At 39.6% G+C, this 21,102-nt stretch overlaps 1 protein-coding gene across 1 annotated transcript in view; it reads right to left on the minus strand.

Annotated features, from left to right (window-relative positions):
* LOC149298420 (chemokine-like protein TAFA-2) overlaps window positions 1–21,102 on the minus strand; it is a 104,906-nt gene that overhangs the window by 23,437 nt on the left and 60,367 nt on the right. The window contains exons 2-3 of the mRNA XM_089487578.1: window positions 4,694–4,843; window positions 4,299–4,423 (exon numbers count right to left, since the gene is read on the minus strand). Coding sequence (XP_089343704.1) covers window positions 4,299–4,423; window positions 4,694–4,843 — 275 coding nt within the window. The remainder of the gene's footprint in view (window positions 1–4,298; window positions 4,424–4,693; window positions 4,844–21,102) is intronic.

The raw sequence follows: 21,102 nt of genomic DNA on the forward strand, positions 1-21,102 counted from the left end.
GCACGGGCTAAATGGCTGATTTTAATAATATTTGCAGTTCATCAGGATTTCAAAAATTGCCTCCCTCTACCGTTGGCTAAATTTAACCCCATGATCAAAGGCATCATAGGATTTAAAATTAGTATCGGCCATTTTTAAAAAGGGAATGTGACTTTTTATAGCTATATGATCGCTGTGGTAACATTGGCTACCACAGTGATCATTTAGCTAGAATACTTAAACTTTTTTTTTTTTTAAAGTTAAACTACTTTATGTTTAAATAATTTAATTTGGGGGTCTCTAGGCAATTTTGATCTTTTTTTATTTTTACATTTTTATTTTTTTAACTTAATATTTGTTATTCTTTTTTTACAATCTATATACCGTTGGAAAGGTGAGGCGATTACCTTTCCAACGGTATATGTTGGGGGTATGTAGCTGCTTAGGTGCCTGAGATACAGGCATCTAAGCAGCATGCCCCCATACCTCTTTAACTGACAATTGTCAGTTGTTAATAAAGTTGCGCGGTGACGTCATCGCGTTATTGCGAGAGACGGCACCGGGCGGATCAGGGGGCCCCGGTGATGCCCTTCAGTTTGAGGGGCAGATCGCCGGGTTAGGTGGTGATGGAGGTCTGTGGACCTCCATCAAGGTAAGGTAGTGCTAGTGACGGCATGGTGCCGTCGTTAGCACCTGACTGGGACTGTCCTGGGTGGTTACAAATTCGGCGGGGGGGCAACAGGGGGGGCAAGGAATAACCTAGGGGGGGCAATTGCCCCCCCTTGCCCCCCTGTAGCGACGCCACTGCCTACTTTTAACCAAATATGACAAGGACTAAATCAATTATTTACTTCCAATGTAAATTTGTCTCTTTGGACTCATACCTACTTCATTTTGGTAATTCTGTGATACTTATGTCTGCTGCATTTCACCGCCTGTATTGACCCACTCAGAGACAGCTGTTACTTTTTTGGATTGAGTCTTCCAATTATGCATGATAAAACTGTTACAGGCTGCCTACCAGAAACCATAAATACTATATAATAAAAAGTTATAGAAAATCCTTATCACCAAAACTATATTTCAACTTATTTCTTAACCCCAATAAAGAGAACATGTTACCTTCCTAAATCAAATATGTTATAGAAAATGTCATATACTTGATATACTGTGTACAGCAGCTATATTAGCTCCCTCTTCTTGGGATCTGCATGGTTAATTCTCCACTTTATATTTTCAATCCCCATTTGATAACAGTTTTTTCATTGGTTCCGGCAATTTTTTTCAAAGCCGGGGACTTTAAGTCTGAATATTAAATAGATGTGTTAATTTGTCACCTTTTGCCACGTACATAATTCAAATATAATAGCCCCTTACTTTTCAATCAAATAACCGTAAAATAGTCACACTTATTGAAAACCAAAAGCGTATGCTGTAGCTAATTTTCATGAATGAATTTTAACAGTATGGACCATGATTACTTTATATAAATATGAAATGTGATTGGGGACTAAGAGGATAGAGTCTGAGCGTACAGGAAGACACTGGGTGTATAGTATCCATACAGGATACATTATGACATCTATCTGCAGACTGAAAACACATATTTTCTGGGTGTTTCAAGGTATCCAATCTTATTTTTCCTCATACACACAAATAATGTTCTTTTTCTCAGAAACCAGGTGATGGTTTTCAAGAGTTATACAGCATGTGGCACAGTTCATCGGTACAATGTCTAAATACCAGTGTTCTTTTTTTGATAACTAGTTCTCAGCTATTTTCATTCCTTCACACTATAAATAACTGTCTGCTCTTGGCTGCCTCATAAGAAATGTACTTGTGTCCAAATTCTATGTTATATGGCTCTCTAAAGATCACAGATCTCCCCCTCAGTATAAACCTTTACAATTTGACAATTTGCTGGGTTTTTTTGCTACTTTAACCCTGCTAAATGTAGAAGGTAACATTGCTGTGATAAAGGTAAAATAAATGAGGCCCCATATCTACTAAGGAGTGGTGAGGTTTGTTTTTTTCATCACACTCAACTAGATGAGAACAATTAACTCAAGGAACGTGCAACATACAACATTTTTATAGCCTGAGTAAAACAAACACACACATACTTATTTAAGTATGGATTTATGAGTCAGTGTCCATGACAAGTCTTGTGGGAGTCCACGATTCTTATGAGAAATGTAGTCAAACGTCAGAAGAGCAGCCTGATTATTTTGCAGAAATGAGCCCAGGTATGTTATATTAATGATTATTAGACTGCATAGGTAGAGGTGCTTGTCACGAACGTACTCTACTCCAAGCGTGCGCGTGACTTGGTTCTGGTGGTAAAAGGGTTAAAATTCACTATCTGTCTGCACTAGACCGGAAATAGTGATAAAAATACAAATATCCACCCTTAATACCACCCGCAATTAACTATAATGATATAACAAATATCAAAATAACGCTGCCACCACCAAGACAATTTAGAAATGGGGTGCCTTGGTACCCCAAACGAATCAGACTAAAAAAACCCACACAGTATATTTTAACACAATAATTATGTGATTTAAAATTACCAATAAAACGGTCTCTTCAGGTAACGTGAGTCTTTACCAGACAAAGGCAGAACTTAATAAACGAATATTTATTATGAATAAAAAAATCACAGTGCATACAAAAAAGATGATAAACAGATTATTTACACCAACAGATAAAATAAAAAGGAGAAAATTACAGAAAACCTAACTACTCACTGAATGGTCAAGTAACAGTTTTTCTGTCCGTAGGGCTCCGGCAAGGAAAGATGGCGACTTACTCAAAATTAGATCTTGGCCCCTAGTAAGCACACTGACCAATCTTCTTTCACTAACTTTATACTCTTTCCCAGTTCATCTCGAGTTTCCAAGCCGGCCCAGAGGTGGTATAAGCGGAGGGAAGGTGTACCATAAGTGACCTCCCACTTGTGTGGTGGAAACATATCAGTCCAAATAACTTATTTTCATTTTATCGTCCCTCCTGTGCTCGCCACAGTAATAATCTATGCGCTTATGAATTTCTTGTAAATTGTGAAGTCCATAGATATGTCACACTTGCTACATATGACTGAACATCATAGACTTCACAATTCCTTCCAAACCGTTTACGTTGCGCTGCCATGTTTGTACTCTTTTTGTAGGGTGCGCTTTCCCTGTTCTAGGTATGCACACAAGGAGGTATGATAATGAATATATGAGTTATTATTGATATGTGTTGGATATGACCTGGATATGAGATGGTTTTCCTGACTGCTAGTGGTCACTTAGCATATCAAAGAATCCAGTATCTATGAGGGGATACAGGCATATGGTCGTCTACATTTGAACCTAGAAAAAACGGCAGCTCCACTGCAGGACCTAACACCCTGTAGAAGGCCCCGGTTGGAGTCCGAGCTTCAAAGGACAAATTTATCTCACAAGACCTTTTGGCACCACATGACTGTACAATCAAATTAACCCCTCTCATACTGAAATTGGCCATACCATCTCTACCAAGTCCATGTATGCACTACACAAGTTGGTGTGACAGTGCTGTTTTAGGCATAATCTAATATATACAGCTATGTAGACACATACATTGATTCTGATAAAGTCATGTGCTTGTGTGTGTTATTTTCAAGAGAGCCAAATCCCTGACTCATGCACATGACAATTTCTTCATTGTATTAACCTTGGCCACGTCTGCTGGAAGTCTTTTTCACTGTCCACTCAGAGCTGAAGTATTTTGTTCTAGTGTTACCCAACAAATGGCCTTATAAGACTTAAATAAGCATTTTTTTTGGGGGGGGGTAGGGGGTCATTTCATTTTGGAGAACGATAGCCTAAATTGTCCGTTTTTATAGTTTGCTCTGCCATAATGAAACTGGTGGTATGATGGTACATACTGGACACTTGAACTCAAGATCTTTCACATGAATTACATAAATGCCACCTGGTCATGGTAGAGTAGATCCATGCTTTGAGAAAGGTAGCAGGTAGTACCAAAATGTAGGGGGATGTCACATGTATCAAATATATATATATATATATATATATATATATATATATATATATATATATATATATTTGTAGCATTTCATAGTAAATTTAAAATGCATCTTGCATTTCTTTGTATCTTGCTTTATTTTTGGATGTGCAGCACTATACTTATTTATAAATGTTATGTGTGAGCTTTCCCACTGCTTTAAATGTATATTTTGCTTCATATATCTACACTTCATATAGTAATTTTCTTAGTGCCCTCTTGGAATTAGTCCTGATTATATCTTTAGGGCTCACATGTCTTACCTTTGTTGTTTTGACTTTATTCCCACTACTACAACTCCACCCAGACAAATCTGGTAGAACTTTGCAGTCTTCTCCTTCTAAACATGGCTGCATTTGACACCACCACTTCTGGATAACTATGGAAGCTGAAATCATAAGAGGGCATATCATTATCAATGTGAAGCACAGACAGGGGCAAAGAATGCAAAAGATAAAACCATGGTTTGGTATTTCCAGATTAAAATAATCTGTTTACCTGTTTTTTTTTTCTACATGAGGGCAGACATCTACACTAGATCTGCATGAGTATTTTACCTTAATAAATTATTTCTCCCCTATCAACAAGCAATATATATATTGAGCTGAAATAGCATGTGCATTTATCATGCACGCAGATATACCATATCCATGCTTACCATCTACACATGATGGAGCTGCCCGTGTAGTTCCTGCAACTTGTCCTGGAAAACAGGAGCATTTTACAGTCTGTGACCGTTCTTCAATCTTGTTTTTATTGCAACATCTGTGAGCAGCAATCACTTCGCAGGTGCCTGGCTCTACGTGCACTGCAGAAATAAGAAAGTACCATATAAAATTAATATTCCCCAGGTATTTAAAGTCTTATGAAATTCCTAGTTTTAAGGGCTCCATGCTCACAAAGTAAGGGATCCATGCTTTTTAGACCAGAGAGGAATATTTTTATTTCATTTAAAGTACTAACTTCTGAGGTTTTGAGAGTTTATGTGTCCCAAGATTATATATATATATATGGAACCAATATGCCAATAAGGAATAGTCTATCTATGTAACATTGTGTCTACTAGTACATTTTCACCAAAAGCGTAAAGCGAGTCTAATGCGTAAACAAATTGATTGTTAATAATCTTGAGACCAGTTGATCATTACATGGAAATCTAAACCTGACCATAAGCCATCACTCTATTACTGAAACTTTTGTTGTGTATATTGTTACACACATCTTACAATATTTAAGTAAATATATTAGTAAATGTCTACCTTTTATATGTTACGTTTTATTATCTTTTTTTATCTTTTAATCCCAGCTACATCATAGCCACATGTCCAGGAAGAGCGGAGACCCAGTTGACCAAAACTGGGGAGTCTTTAGGAGTCGTAAGAAGCCTTTAGTTGATGAAAGACATTGTGCGTGAGTCAAGTGGGAGTATTCAACTTGCTGCGATATGTCTTGTGTCAAATACCATTTTTTACATATTTCAGCATTAGAACATTTTTACACTAATGCAATCTCATTTCATCATGTTTGTTGAAAATAATCTTGTTAACTGCATACATGTGTACTGTAGAACCAATGCACAGGGTAGGTCATTGGTAAATTGTAACAAATAGCAAGGGGCCAAGTGTTAAACCTTATGGAAGATACGTCATTTGGAGTGGGAGGAAAACAGAGCTAGCAAAGACATATTGACTTTTCTCTGAAATGTAGAAGAAAACAAGTTTACATCTCTTATCTTTATGAGCATATTTATGAAGTTTTTTTTTTGCATAGTCCAGGGAAATAGCTACAGTAAATGTATCATACCATGAAATTCCAAACATCACTGCATAGTTTAAGTAAAGCTAGCTGAACCAGTGTGGGCGCAAATGGGTTTAAATGTGCTGTTCCTGCAAGTTTGCTGAATTTAAAACTTTCATACAATAAATATATTTTGTATTAGAAACATAATTACTAATACTACTGAATGACCATGTTCTTTTCAGAAATAGTTATTCAACCCCTCAGGACCAATAATGTATGCCATGAAAAGATGTCTCTAGAGAACCCAAGATGTACCTGGTACATCATGAGTTAAAAACAATAGCGTGTCTACAGTACATCCCCTGCACTTTTATGCATGTGATAGCTTTTTCAGCCAATAACATACATGGAAAACAGTGCAATGACAAAGGCAGTAACCACTGCCCTTTTCTCTGCTCTCTGCCTATTTCCTTCTCACTGTGATGTTTGTGAGCTGAAGGGCAAAAGTAAAAAAAAAGAATTTGCTGGGTTCAAAGAAAAAAACAATTGTTGACCTGGGCCTAAGGGGTTAATTTTGTATATGTAGGAATGAGGACCTGCTTTCCGATCCGGAGGCCAACCCACATCTACTGGTCCTCCTCGGTCAACTGTCGGTGGCTTGGATGGTTTCCGGGGATCCTGGGATACGTCAGGCCTATCGTCAGCAACTCGGGAGCTGCTCTGGGATTCCTGGTCTCCGGGCACTAAAAGATCCTACCTTCAGGATTGGGGGTCCTGTAATAGCTGGTGTATGGAATAACACGTTGAGCCCTCGTAGTGATGATTCTCAACTTTCTGTCGCATCTGTTTTCGGAAGGTAAGTCGTACCGGTCTATCAATGTGGCACGTTCAGCCATTTCCACTGCTTACGGTCCCGTTGCGGGAGTGAATGTTGAGAGATCCGACAGTCTGTCGTCTTCTGCGTGGAATTCGGGTCTCCAGAACCCCCTCTTCGAGGTATTACTCTTTCTGGGACGTTTCTATCGTTCTTTGTTGTGTGGAGTCATGGCCGGATAATGACTCCTTCTCGCTTTGCCAAGTTGGCTCTTCTGTTTTGTCTGCTTTCCTTCAGGAGGGTGTCTGATATTACGGCTTTTGGTAAGGATTCATTCACCCCCTTTAAGCCAGTTCCGGTTCCCACAGTGGGGAGTTGTATCAAATGGACCCTTCATTTAGCCGGTGTGGATGGGTCCTTTGGGGCCCATTCAGTCCGGGGAGTGGCGGCCTTCGGTGGCTCTTGAGTTAGGCGGTTCCCTCGCCTATATCCTTCCCGCTGCTGATTGGTCTGGAGAGTTGACTTTTCTCACGTTTTATTTTCGCCACCAGGCTCATGCCGCGTCTCTTTTGGCGGCATAGCTTTAAAATTTTATGGCAAACCTCCTGTTTTGCCATGAAATTAGGGATAACTCTAGCCCTAGTGTAGAGATAATCTAAATTGTATTAAAGACAGGAGGTGTATATTTCCCTCCCTTTTCCTGCCCCCCCCCTTATCTTAGGTGTGTTATTGGGGTTATGTTCTACTATATTTTAAGTGACGTTATGTTTGCTTTTGTGTATTGCATTGTTGTATGCAGTTTACTTTTACAATCTTTTCTGTTTTCTTTGCATAGTTTGATCTCATCTGGATTTTCTTTCACTTCGGACAGAAGTTTGTTTTCCCGGTTCTTTGCCTGTTGCGGTTTTCGGCTGTTGGATAGGATCATGTGCTACTTGTTCGGCAATTTATGGACAAGTTTTGTTTCTCCTGTCTTTAATAACATTTAGATTATCTCTACACTAGGGCTAGAGTAATCCCTAATTGTCACATTACACCAAAGCCACTTTTTAATTTACAAACTAGATTAGGTGTTGCTTTTATGTGGGGAGAATAAATCAGGTTTGCAGAGGTTCATTTGATTAACACGAGAGAGAAAGTGCAATTATTGTTTTATGTGGAACATCTTTAAGCATTTTTTCCTTTAAAGTAATGTAGAATAAGTGTAAAAATTGTAACCCACTTTAGCTTTACTTACATGCTTTTAAGAGTTCATCACACAGTGCTACAAATGGACACAGGAGGTACCTTTATTAAGATGCAGCAAGACCTTAGTCAGAGTTGGTACCCAAACTACACTATAAGGACAAAAGTATCGGGACACACTTATTGGTAACCAGTGTATACAATCAAGCACATAGGCAGCCATCTCCATATACAAACATCAGCAGTAGAATGGGTTGTACTGAAGAGCTCAGTGACTTTAAACATGGCAGTGTCATAGGATGCCACCTTTGCCACAAGTCCGTTTGTGAAATTTCTACCCTGCTAGATTTGCCCCGGTGCACTGGAAGTGCTATTATTGTAAAGTGCAAATGTCTAGGTAAGCAACAGTTCATCCACAAAGATGTAAACTACGCACACTCACAAAGCAGGGCTTCCAAGTAGAGCCCTGCACGGGACTACTTTTTGAATCCCGCTCCCGCTGTTTTTAATCCCGCTCCCGCCCGCTCCTGCAATGTGGGTGTTCCGCTCCCGCCACATTTGTGGCCAATCCCGCCCGCTCCCGCCACATTAGTGGCCAGTCATGCCCGCCTCCTTACCTGATTTCCCGCGCAGTCCCGCAAGGCTGCCCTCGAGTTGTTCTCTCACAGCGTCTCTTCTCTTGCTCCGACCAGGAACAAGGCAGAGTCACAGGAAGTGATGTCACATCACTTGACTCCATTTTGTTCCTGGGCAGAGCAAGATAAGAGACACTATAAGGGAGCAGCGAGAAGACAGCGCGGGATTACCGGGACCCACAGGTACAGTGCCTGACCGCCCGCTCCCGCCCACAACACCAGCAAGACCGACCACGCCCGCAAGTTTTTTGGCGGGACCCACGGGACCCACCTCCCAATGCAGTCCTCTACTTCCAAGTGCTGAAAAGCGTAATTCGTAGTAAGCCGAAGATCACTATGCTCAATACGAAGTGGTGTAAAGCACTAGACTCTGGAGCTGTGGAAATGTGCTCTCTAGAGTGATAAATCAAGATTCACCATTTGATGGACAAATATGGGTTTGGTGGATGCCAGGAGAACATTACCTAATGCAATGCATAGTGCCTACTGTAAAAATTTGGTGGAGGAAGGATAATGGTCTGGGAAGCTGTTATAGAGGAAGGACAAACTACATAATTATGTCTATCTAGAATGCAACATCATAAAGTCCCTTTCGGTGTAATGTTCAGGTGTCCCAATACTTTTTTCCATATAGTGTATATTCTTTATGTCCTCCTTCTGGGGAGCTGTGGTGAGTGGCAATGAGTGTTAGTGTGTTGGGCAACACCAGGCATTGTGACTGTATCTTAAATGTAGTCTGTAGGGGGCAAATATTCTTTGGTATTGCTTAGAATCTTAACTTTATAAAGAAAAAGCTACAAATGTTTTCAGGATCTCACAGGCCTCTTCTTCATATTCTTTTAAAGGAGAGACTTCTGAAGTCCCACTTTTTTCTATTTTTTTCCGTCTTTGTTGCAAATTATGATGTCACTCTGCACATAGAGCTTATGTTCATCACTGTAAGTGTGAGCATATGGCAGAATCATTGTTTTACAACCTAAACAATAAATGAAGTCTGGATTCTATGGTAATAAAGGGAGTGCAATTATAATCAGATTTTATGTCGCTTTTGACCCAGGAGTAAATTCACCCTTCATTTCACGGTCTTTGACAGTCAGATCAGAAACCGTGCATACATTTTATGATATGTTCTTCCTGTCATTAAGATTCTTGCAGTGTTTTCCATCTGTGCAATAAAATAATGATGGTCTATGATAGCATAAGGAGAAATTCACAGCAGACACAACAGATCTGTCTTACTCTGACAGTGTGTTTTCATATTGCAAAGTTGGTAACAGAGCTCGGAAAACATCAACTTGGATAGTTAAAAAACAACTAAATAAAGCTATAATGAACACTGGTGTATTCAGGGTAGGAAAAACATATGGGTACATGCCCCCACTCAAGAACTTTTAACAAATTCTGTGATTGCTGCTATTCACTGCTCTGTAATCAATATCCCTAAAGCTACTGTTGAATTACCTGGCTGCGCGGGACTGCTTTTTTAATCCCGCTCCCGCTGATTTTTTGCCCAATCCCGCCTGCTCAATGTGGGTGTTCCACTCCCACCCGCCCACACAATGTGGGTGTTCCACTCCCACCCGCTCCCGCCACATTTGTGGCCAATCACGCCCGCTCCCGTTTGTGGCCAATCACGCCCACCTCCTTACCTGAACAGAAATCTACTGTTGAATTACCTGACTGATTAATGGTGTACAGTAGAGCCCTGCGCGGGACTGCTTTTTTAATCCCACTCCCGCAATGTGGGTGTTCTACTTTGTTTCTGGGCGGAGCAAGAGAGGAGACACTGTAAGGGAGCAGCACGAAAGCAGCCTTGCAGGACTGGGCGGGATTACCGGGACCCCAGGTACAGTGCCTGACCGTCCGCTCCCGCCCGCAACACCAGCAAGACCGCCCGCGGACCCCACGGGACCCGCCTCCCAATGCAGTCCTCTAGTGTACAGGACCAAGTGAGGGTTAACACTGTGATACTTAGATGTCTTGTTTATGGCTGAACTAGGCTTGGCTCCATACTCATGACAGGCTCATGTCTTGCCCAGTCAAATAATTAACCTGTGTAATATTCTCATTACTTTACACCATATATTTAATAGCCCATAATGGAAACCTTGACTTATTAAAAAATGCAGTTATTTGAGCCACCTGCATTTAAGTAGGGATATTAACCATGGCATACTGGTAGCAAAGGCACTAAGTATGTGTACAGTATAAAGTATCTGTGTAGAGTCAGTTTTAGACTGTGTGACCCTGTGTAAATAAAAAAAACGAAATAGATCATAGGTTGCACACCCCCAGCCCTGGTGTCCACAAAGAATTTGACCAGCACCCAGATTACACACACAAATTACAGCCCAGCCTGAGCCATCTTTGTCCCCAAACACCCTGCCTGTGCCATCATTGTCCCATAAACACCCTGTCTGTGCCATCTTTGTCCCATAAACACACTGCCTGTGCCATCTTTGTCCCCAAAGCTTAAATAGCTGCTTGTGCCATCTTTGTCACATAAACACCCTGCTTGTGCCATCATTGTCTCATAAACACCCTGCCCGTGCCATCTTGGTCCCCAAAGCTCAAAAACACCCTGCTTGTGCCATCTTTGCTTTCAAATCACTTTTACATCTATCATACACACAAAACACTTTGATATACAGTCACTCCTTCAATCTGTCATTTACACAATTCCTTCACACAATTTTTCATTCTCTCACTCATTCACACAAATCATTAATATATTCAGTAATGCATTCTCACCATTCATCCACACATTAATTAATTCTCTAATTCATTCACACAATTCATCCACACATTATATGGCCCTCTAGAAAAAAGGATGTGGGGTATTTCCGGAATCAGGAGATGCAGCTAAACAATTTTGACTGGGTTTCTCTGCCATAACACATACCCTGTGCAAAAAAATCTAAGCAACACAGAAGTGTTTTCTAAGTAAGTGCTGGGAAAGTATGGAAATTCTATTTAAATATTCCAATTTTCGCTAGATTTTACTAAATTTCCCATCCTAAATTCTCAGTTAATTATCTAACTACGATATCAAAAGAAAGCCCTCTCTTTCCTTGAAAAAACAATATATAGTTTACATGGGTACACTATTTACAGGAAAGGGGAATAATCGCTGAGCCGACATACCGCAAAAATTGCAAAATTGCTCTGGGACGTGAGGTACCAAAAACCCCTGGGACTGAAGGGGTTAAGCAGGTACCTGCTTGTCAACAAAACTGCAATCTTGGCACCTTAAGCAACAGCCTTGTTTGCCTGTATTGTAGGACCTGCACTGACCACAGAAAACAAGCAGAAGTCATCTATGTTTTTAGCCATTCCCTGTCATTTTAAATTTATCTCATTTATTAAATTACTTTATTTTCATTGAACTCCCTGGTTTATCCTTCTTTTCTTCTCCTAATGGAACATTACTACACTAGTCAAACTTTAATGGGGAAGGTGGGAAACATGTGCATTCCCCTGCTTACAAGTTCACGTAAACAAAAAAACCAACCACTGTAAATACCGTATTTGCTCGATTATAAGACAAGGTTTTTTTTTCAGAGCAAATGCTCTGAAAAATCACCGTCTTATATTCAAGGTCATCTTCTAATCAGACCTATAATATCCAGATCCCCTGCAGCGCTGCCCCCACTAGACACCAATGAATCTGAAGCACGAGAAGTCTAGGGATGCACTGGTAAGTCGGGGGAGGGTAAGAGTGGCACATGGGGGGTATTCTGGAGGCAGAGTTGAATATAGGGGGTTAAACAAAATATCAGGGAGGCAGAGTGGCATATAGGGGGTTAAAAGGAATATCAGGGAGGCAGAGTGGCATATTGGGGGGTAAAAAAGGCATATCTGGGGCAGAGTGGCATATGGGGGTATAAGGCATATCTGGAAGGCAGAGTGGCACATAGGGTGTATACGGCATATCTGGGGGCAGAGTGACAAATAGGGGGTCAAGAGGCATATCTGGGAGGCAGAATGGCATATAGGGGGTATAAGGCAAATCTGGGGCAGAGTGGCATATAGGGGTATAAGGCATATATGGTGGCAGAGTGGCATATAGGGGGTATAAAGCATATCTGAGGGCAGAGTGGCAAATAGGGGGTCAAGAGGCATATCTGGGAGGCAGAGTGGCATATAGGGGGTGTCACGAACGCACTCTACTCCAAGCGTGCGCGTGACTTGGTTATGGTGGTAAAAGGGTTACAATTCACTATCTGTCTGCACTAGACCGGAAATAGTGATAAAAATACAAATATCCACCCTTAATACTACCCGCAATTAACTATAATGATATCACAAATATCAAAATAACGCTGCCACCATCAAGACAATTTAGAAATGGGGTGTGAATCAGACTAAAAACCCACACAATATATTTGAACACAATAATTACGTGATTTAAAATGACCAATAAAGCGGTCTCATCAGGTAACATGAGTCTTTACCAGACAAAGGCAGAACTTAATAAAGGAATATTTATTATGAACAAGAAAAATCACAGTGCATACAAAAAAAGATGATAACAGATTATTTACACCAACAGATAAAAATAAAAAGGAGAAAATTACAGAAAACCTAACTACTCACTGAATGGTCAAGTAACAGTTTTTCTGTCTGTAGGGCTCCGGCAAGGAAAGATGGCAACTTACTCAAAATTAGATCTTGGCCCCTAGTAAGCACACCGACCGATATTCTCTCCTAAACTTTATACTCTTTCCCAGTTCATCTCGAGTTTCAAAGCCGGCCCAGAGGTGGTATAAGCGGAGGGAAGGTGTACCATAAGTGACCTCCCCCTTGTGTGGTGGAAACATATCCGTCAAAATAACTAATTTTCATTTTATCGTCCCTCCTGTGCTCGCCACAGCAATAATTCATGCATTTATGAATTTATTGTAAATTGTGAAGTCCATAGATATGTCACACTTGCTACTTATGACTGAACATCATAGACTTCACAATTCCTTCCAAACTGTGGCGCCGCCATGTTTGTACTCTTTTTGTAGGGTGCGCTTTCCCCGTTCCAGGTATGCACACAAGGAGGTATGATAAGGAATATATGAGTTATTAAGGATATGTGTTGGATATGACCTGGATATGAAATGGTTTTCCTGACTGCTAGTGGTCACTTAGCATATCAAAGAATCCAGTATCTATGCGGGGATACAGGCATATGGTCGTCTACATTTGAACCTAGACAAAGCGGCAGCTCCACTGCAGGACCTCACACCCCGTAGAAGGCCCCGGTTGGAGTCCGAGCTTCAAAGAACAAATTTATCTCACAAGACCTTTTGGCACCACATGCCTGTACAATCAAATTAACCCCTCTCATACTGAAATTGGCCATACCATCTCTACCAGGTAGCAAGTCCATATATGCACTGCACAAGTTGGTGTGACAGGGGGGTATAAGGCAATTGAGCAAATACGGTAGCTGTTAGCTCATTATATCATAAAGTCCTTCATGATCACCTCAAGTACATATTCTTATTTGTAATTGATTCAACTTAATTAAATGAGGGAACCGATTAGTGACATAATTGTATTTGCCTATATTAGGAAATGGATAATTGTATAAAGAGGACACGACTTGATTGTTCTTCAATGCTAAATAATAATTCATTTTACAATAAAAGTGATCTGTAATCACATCCCCTCAGAGGGTTCACTGAAGCACAACCCTATCTTATGCTAGAAGACATGTAGGATCCCAGGCCTGTAGCGTGATACAAAACCTTATATAAAAAATAGAGCAAACATAAATTTTTGTCTGTTTGGTATTTTAGCCAATGTTATACAGCATTGAACATTGTTGCACTGTTTAAATAATGTGTTGTTTTGTGTTTTATATTATTTCAGCATGTTGTCCATCGTTTTTAAAGTTAATAAAAAGATGTTATTTTATTTGTAAGGAAAATAAATTGGCAATTCCCTTTTAAAGTTTTTTTCTCAACAATTTAGTATTACTCCTGACGTGAGCCATGAATCTTGTTTACCCCTCTCTTTGCTATGACCCTTGCGACACATCCAGTAGCCAAATTCAAGAGTGGAAAAAAGTATCCTACTTCAAAGAGTCCAATTTTTAAAATAAGTGAGAACAGTTTGATTTTTTTTTTCTCTTCTTTCTGCAACTGCAGCTTTCGTTATTAAATTGCCAGCTATAACCCAGTTATTCGTGTGCTTCTGTGTTATACTACTTTTCAACAGATGGTGACTGTCAGCGGACCTGACTTTATTCAAAATTTTAACATATATATTACTTTTTACATAAGCCAGAATCAGAAGTTCAGATTGTAGCACATTTCTTTAATTCTCCCTTTTCGCCCCTGGAGTTTGAACAAACTGCTGGCAGCACCTGGACTTCTAAATTAGGACTTCTCTAGCATGTCAAACTGGCCTCCTTTGTCATGGCTCTTTATTCTGGAAAATGACTCCATGTGTTTTATATATATTTATATACATACAGTATATAATATATATATATATATACACACATTTATATATACCGTATTCGATTATAAGAAGACCCCCCCAAAATCTGAATATTAATTTAGGAAAAAAAAGAAAAAGGCTGAATATAAGATGACCCTAACTAGTAAATGTTAATTCATGTAAACTATGTAAACTTTTTTTTTAATAAAAGCTATGACTGAGAAAAATATTTTTTTTGTTTTTATTTCCTTTTATTTTCCAGCCTGCCCCCCAGTTATGCACATCTGCCCCCAGGCTCTCTACTCTGCCCCAGAAATGCCTTATACCCCTATATGCCACTGTGCCCCATGATATGCCTTTTAACCCTCTAAATGCCACTGAGCCCCATCATATGCCTTTTAACCCTCTATATGCCACTGTGCCCCATGATATGCCTTTTGACCCCCTATGTACCACTCTGCCTCCAGAAATGCCTTATACCCCTATATGCCACTCTGGCATTAAGGGGGTTAAAAGGCAAATTATGGGGCAGAGTGGCGTATAGAGGGTTAAAAAGCATTTCTGGAGGCAGAGTGGCATAAAGGGGGTTAAAACGCATATCTGGAGGCAAAGTGGCATTAAGGGGGTTAAAAGGCATGTCACAGAACACTCTGCCTGCAGAAATGCCTTATGCCCCCCCCCCGATGTGTGCTGCTCATCCATAACCTCACCATGGAGTAGTAACCCTGCTTCCCTTCTGCTCCAGTTCCATCCATACTTTCACCCCATGTGCCTCTGCCTACAGCAGCTACAGTAGTCCCATCCTTGTCCTCCAAATATTTGGGCAGCCACCAGTGTGCCATCAGTGAAAGAAGGGTATGGTGTGCACTAGTGACGCTCCAAATGTTGGAAGTGAAGTGGATGGTTTGTCCAGCTGCTTTGGACACACAAGACTGGTAAAGGGAGAGTACTATATTCCTGCTAAAGGTGGTGCGACATGGGAGGCAGTAGTGGGGAGCGAGAGCCTCTAGACTTAATAAGAAACCAAAGTAAAAAAAGGACAGTATTAAGAAATTATCGCAAAGAAAAATAGAAAGATATCACTAAACCACAAAATGGTAAAGTGTCTTTTATTTACATTGCATTGACACAGGGACTGAAGTAAACTGCTCCCAATTCTTTCATCAATAACCTTATAAAGCATGAAATTGTCCCCTTTAGAAACACTATATAAACAGTACCAAGCACGAAAACAAAACTGTATTCTAGAAGCACTCCAAACACACTTCAATGGCACCTTGTTAACCTTAATGGGCAAAGGGTGCCAAGATAACCTCCAAGGGCAACACTTATTAACACCAATTCCCACTAGGAACGGGAGATGAGGTGGAGCCACGTCACAGAAAAACAGTCAAACAACCAATGGTGTGCCTGGCACATCATGGCATAAAATAAGCTTAGAAAAATTGCAAGGCATTCAGCGACACCAAAAACCCAACCCAGTGACTGCTCAAAGTGGTCATTGCGAGAGATTTTGTCTACATAAGATGGCTATTAAGATGCCTATTAAAAAATACAAACGTTTCCAAGAGGGTACAAGTGCTGCATTCATCCATGCATGTTAATGGAGTGCAGCTTTCTAATCACAACGTGATTAGCAACAAAGAAAAAAATAGAAAAAATAAAAATAGTAAAAAAAGAAATATAAATGTGGTAACATTTAAAAATAATTATGCAGTGATGTTACCATCAGGGGAATCATCCAGTTCCAACAAAATGTAAAAAAAGGAAAAAGTTTATTTTTATGAGCATGTGCTAAAATTAGCGCTGTATCTTTCCAAACATCCTGGCATGGAAAAAGTTTAAATACTAGCACATGAAATACCTTGGTGTGTCTAGTTTATGAAAAAATTTATGGTTTGATGGGGTAAATTGAATTGGCCCGGTTCAAATCTGTCATAAATAGGACATGGGGCAGAATGACCAGATGGTAAAATTCTAAGTTAAAACATGAACACCTTTGAAATATGGCCTTTTAGCCCCCAAACAGCCAGACAAATCTATGTATATTGCTGAACACATATTAGAGGGTTGTTTGACTGTGATGTATTGTGCATGAAAATAGTTAAAATATCACCATCTGAAATACGCTGGAATAGGATTAATAGATTTTTAAAAATGGCTTTGAAATAGCAAAAACGCTACTTGTACCTTTTTGCCCTTTATTTTGCAAAAAAAGCAAAAAAACATTAAAACATTGGGTATTTCTCAGGACAAATAGCAGAATCTATTTAGCAGGTTGTTTATTAGCTTTTTGTAGATAAGTAAAATATTCTCAAGTAAAAGTGAGAAAACGTTACCATATTTTATTTTAGGAAATTACATGATATGATCAAAAAGCACATCTAAAGAAAGTCCTTCTTAAAAATAAATATATAACTTGTGTGGGTACACTAAACAAGAGAGAAGTAATTTATAGCTAAATACTAACACTGCAAAAATGTTAAAAAAAAGTCTTGGTCACAAAGGGTATAAAAAGAAAAAAAACAGTCTGGTCCTAAAAGGCTTAATATATTATTTACCCTCATCCCCATGAGCAGGGAAAGAGGGAGACTGGGTTTAACCCTCCTCAGGGTTATTTACGTAACGCCACCCAGTAAACATATGGTGGGGGAAGAAGAGGGCAGTTTTTGCCACCCCTTGTTTAGAAGAGGTTCTTGGGAACATGCATTTTATTTTTTGTTTTTATTAATTTGATAATCTCCTTTTTGTTTAATTTCTTGAATGGAGGTTACATGTGAGGACATGCAAGTGGCAGGTATTTGCATACCCTTGCAAACAACCTTCAGATTATTGAAGCTATGTGATTGTTAACATGCAACATTAGTCAGGTCTGGTCAGTTGAGTTAACCCTAAACTCTACTGACCACTCAACATTTCAGTGAAAGGATCCTACGTCAGGATACTGATATATATCGCCAGCAATGAGCGAGCAGGGTCACATATATTTGCATCCGGGATCTCCTATAGTATCTCTTGGCATCTCTATAGGTGAGGATTTACATTATGGGACCTAGGTTGATAACGTATAAACCTACTCAGGAGTATGTGAGTTGACCTTAAACTTTATTATAGTTAATAGGAATGACAGACTTGATGACCAAATTGACTGACTGACACGTTAGACTTGCATTGAAAGACATGACAATAGCTAACAATTCTAGTACTCTAGCACACAATTGGAGTGCAAGTCGACTGTAATTCAGCTCAACAAAATTCAAGATGTGCAGTGTTAAAAATGTCAGCATTCTAGTCAGTAGCACCATGGTGAATAGATGAGCTGATGTGAAACATGGCTTAGTCGAGTTCTGTTTAATGGAATTTAGTTAAATCAGTCAAGTTACCAGATTAAATTAAAAAAACTTTGTAATTTATTACAGTAAACAGACTTGAGCTATTTCAGGAAGTAACAATTTCACTAGATCATTCTGCAGTCACTGTGACATCAGACGAGTTAAAGTTCTGCAGCCTGGTCCACCTCTATCAGTTCACTGATTATTTTAGAGGGTCTCTTTTGCAGTTAATCAGCAGAAGGTAGCATCCTTAAGTGACTCCTGATACAAGCAATTTAGAGTTTGCTGGAGGGCACGGCTGGAAGAAACACAATTTGATTTGATTCCAGATTCAGAGAGCAAAGAATCTGACCTTGTATGCCACATGTATATGATATCATAGTACTACTTAAGCTACCTACACAGAAAATTTCTTGATTTATTAGACGTCCAGGAAAAGCTGATCTGAACTTCTTTTAAGTGGGGATCAGGAGAAAGTGGTTGCTGTCCAGGAGAAGGAAAAAAACTGGTCCATAGGCCATACTAGGTACATACTAGGTACAAGGCAATGCATAGCACACCCCATTTATACAAGAACATCTCTGAGAAATACTATTATCTGATATCGGAAAGAAAGCACATCATTGTGAAATGGTTGTTTATAAATAGTGTGAGCATGGCAATGCAGCGTGTACTATTCACAGATCACTTGCAGGGAACAATGTTTCTATGGGAAACATTGTGCAGGGGTGAGATACTTTCCATTTGGTGATCATGCCACAATGGCCAATTGGTGAATTGCAAGTTTTGAAAGTGTGTGAATCTGTGCTCCCAGTGGCGGCCCAAGTGTATACAAAGACCCTACTTGCATAGATGAATCCTGGCTGGGAGCTGACCTAGGAGAGACCCTCCAGCTAGATCATACAAAAGATGCAAGAACAGTAGAAAAGTTTGCAGTACCTAGAGAGGTGCTGAGCACAGCTCACTGACAAGGCCCATGAGATGTAGAAACATACATATGGTGTTGTTAGCTTCCTAATGTAGAGCAAATTTGCCTTGCATTTTAGTGCTACTCAACTCTTGTGAGCAGAGTTGCCAGCTTTTTCTAAGAAAAGAACCGGCCATAGGTTTAGGTTGGTTACTGCGGAGCCATTTAAAGGACAAAAAACCCTTTCTTTAAATCCTTTAAACGCTAATAAGGATATAGGAAATACCTTTTTTTAAGCTCCTAGACTTCCCATATAGCATGCTGGGCGCATCTATACTAAGTAACATATCAGGCAGATGCGACCGGAGATGCACGTCTCTGTGTCTATGTGACGTTCTGTGGATGTGTGGCAGCCATTTAACTATGTACAGCTGTACCATCCTTCTGTCTTGTTTCTTGTGTCTTTGTCCATACCTAGATAGGGAGACACGGCTGGCACAGACTTCACCCCTTGCGTTGCGGTCCCTGCCCAAAGCACCCCTTCTACTTATAGCGCCGGGTTGTTGTGCAGCCGCCTAGGCGAGGCTCTGCATCTGCATATCCATTCACATATTCCTGTATTCCCGTACAACATTTTGTGCTTTGAGCATTTTATTATATGCCACTATTTACTATTTACGACCCTCTTAGTTTTTTGTCTGCAAATTCTCTACCATGTTGTTTTAACCCCTGTTTTAACCCTGTATCAGAACATGTACTGGTCAGTTTTAAACTGTGTTTTTCACTTGCTTGGTCAGAAATGCTTTTGACTTGATAAAGGGAGGACTCCCGAAAGCTCGTCTATTATTTTAAATACTGTTAGTCCAATAAAAAAGGTATTACAAGATTCTGCAACATTCTGGTTTTTAGCATTTTATTTCCAAACACATTTTGTCCCTTCTTTCAATTTTATTGCTAATGTTTCATCTTTTCTTTAAAAGGGAGGCAAAGGGTAATGCTGCACTATTGGAAAACAGTATAGAACCTTAGTGTCTCCATCAGACGCTTTGGTCCGTACAATGTTTCCTAAAATCTTTAAAGGGGAGCATAAAATACAGTACTGTTTACAGTGATTATAGGTTAGCATTGACGATTCATGCTTTTTCAGTACATTTTGTTGTTAAGCATATAATATTTTGGGTAATTTTCCCTGCTTAGTTATCACACTAAGCTAATTCTTTATGGCAATGCTAATGAAGCCTCTTCATCCTCAAACTTTCATTAGTAAGTGTCAGGCTGGCTGGATGAGACATTCTATTGCTTACCACAAGTAATATGATAAGGAGTCAGGGTGTTTCTGTAGTAGATTGGGCTAAATTGACATGCAAATGGCTAATATGCAGCTTAAAAAAGCACAATATTTTTGAAAACATTAATTTTATATAGTAATAAAAATTATGGGACGTTCTCTTTGAACTGGAAGTTTGAAATCATCAAGAGAATTGAGCAAAATCGAATCATTGGTTTTTTTTAAATCTGCTTTTACAACCATAAACGTATCTCTCATAAAAATCAGCATTACGGTTTGGAGTATGGTGGAGGTGAACCTTATATCGCTGTATAAGCAGCTCAACAAGTTTTTTAGCTAAAATGAACTTAGAATGAAATATAGTGCATACAAATATACACAACTATTCCGTCCTCAGTTTAAATCAATGTGATTATTTATGAGGATACAATCCGTACAAGTCTTTAATTGTGTACAAATGATTGCACATGTTGACGCTCACTGCAAAATTCCCACTTAATGCTTGGAAACGCCACAAACATGGTTTGCTTCACTGACTACAGAATTTGCAAAATGGGCATGACTGTCTCTTTAATTTGACAAAGCCTTCTTTGCGCAGTGTTAAATGGCAAAACCCTATGCTCCAAAAAAAATACCATTTCAGACAGGATTTGAGACTCTGCTAAGTAAAAATAGACATTCAACTCCTGCATATGATTTATGTGTATGTTAAGCAACACTACATTGAT

This window comes from Sceloporus occidentalis, unplaced genomic scaffold (genome assembly GCF_023333645.1).
Source record: "Sceloporus occidentalis isolate IW3139 unplaced genomic scaffold, rSceOcc1.0.p SCAF_33, whole genome shotgun sequence".
In the NCBI taxonomy this organism is placed as follows: domain Eukaryota; kingdom Metazoa; phylum Chordata; class Lepidosauria; order Squamata; family Phrynosomatidae; genus Sceloporus; species Sceloporus occidentalis.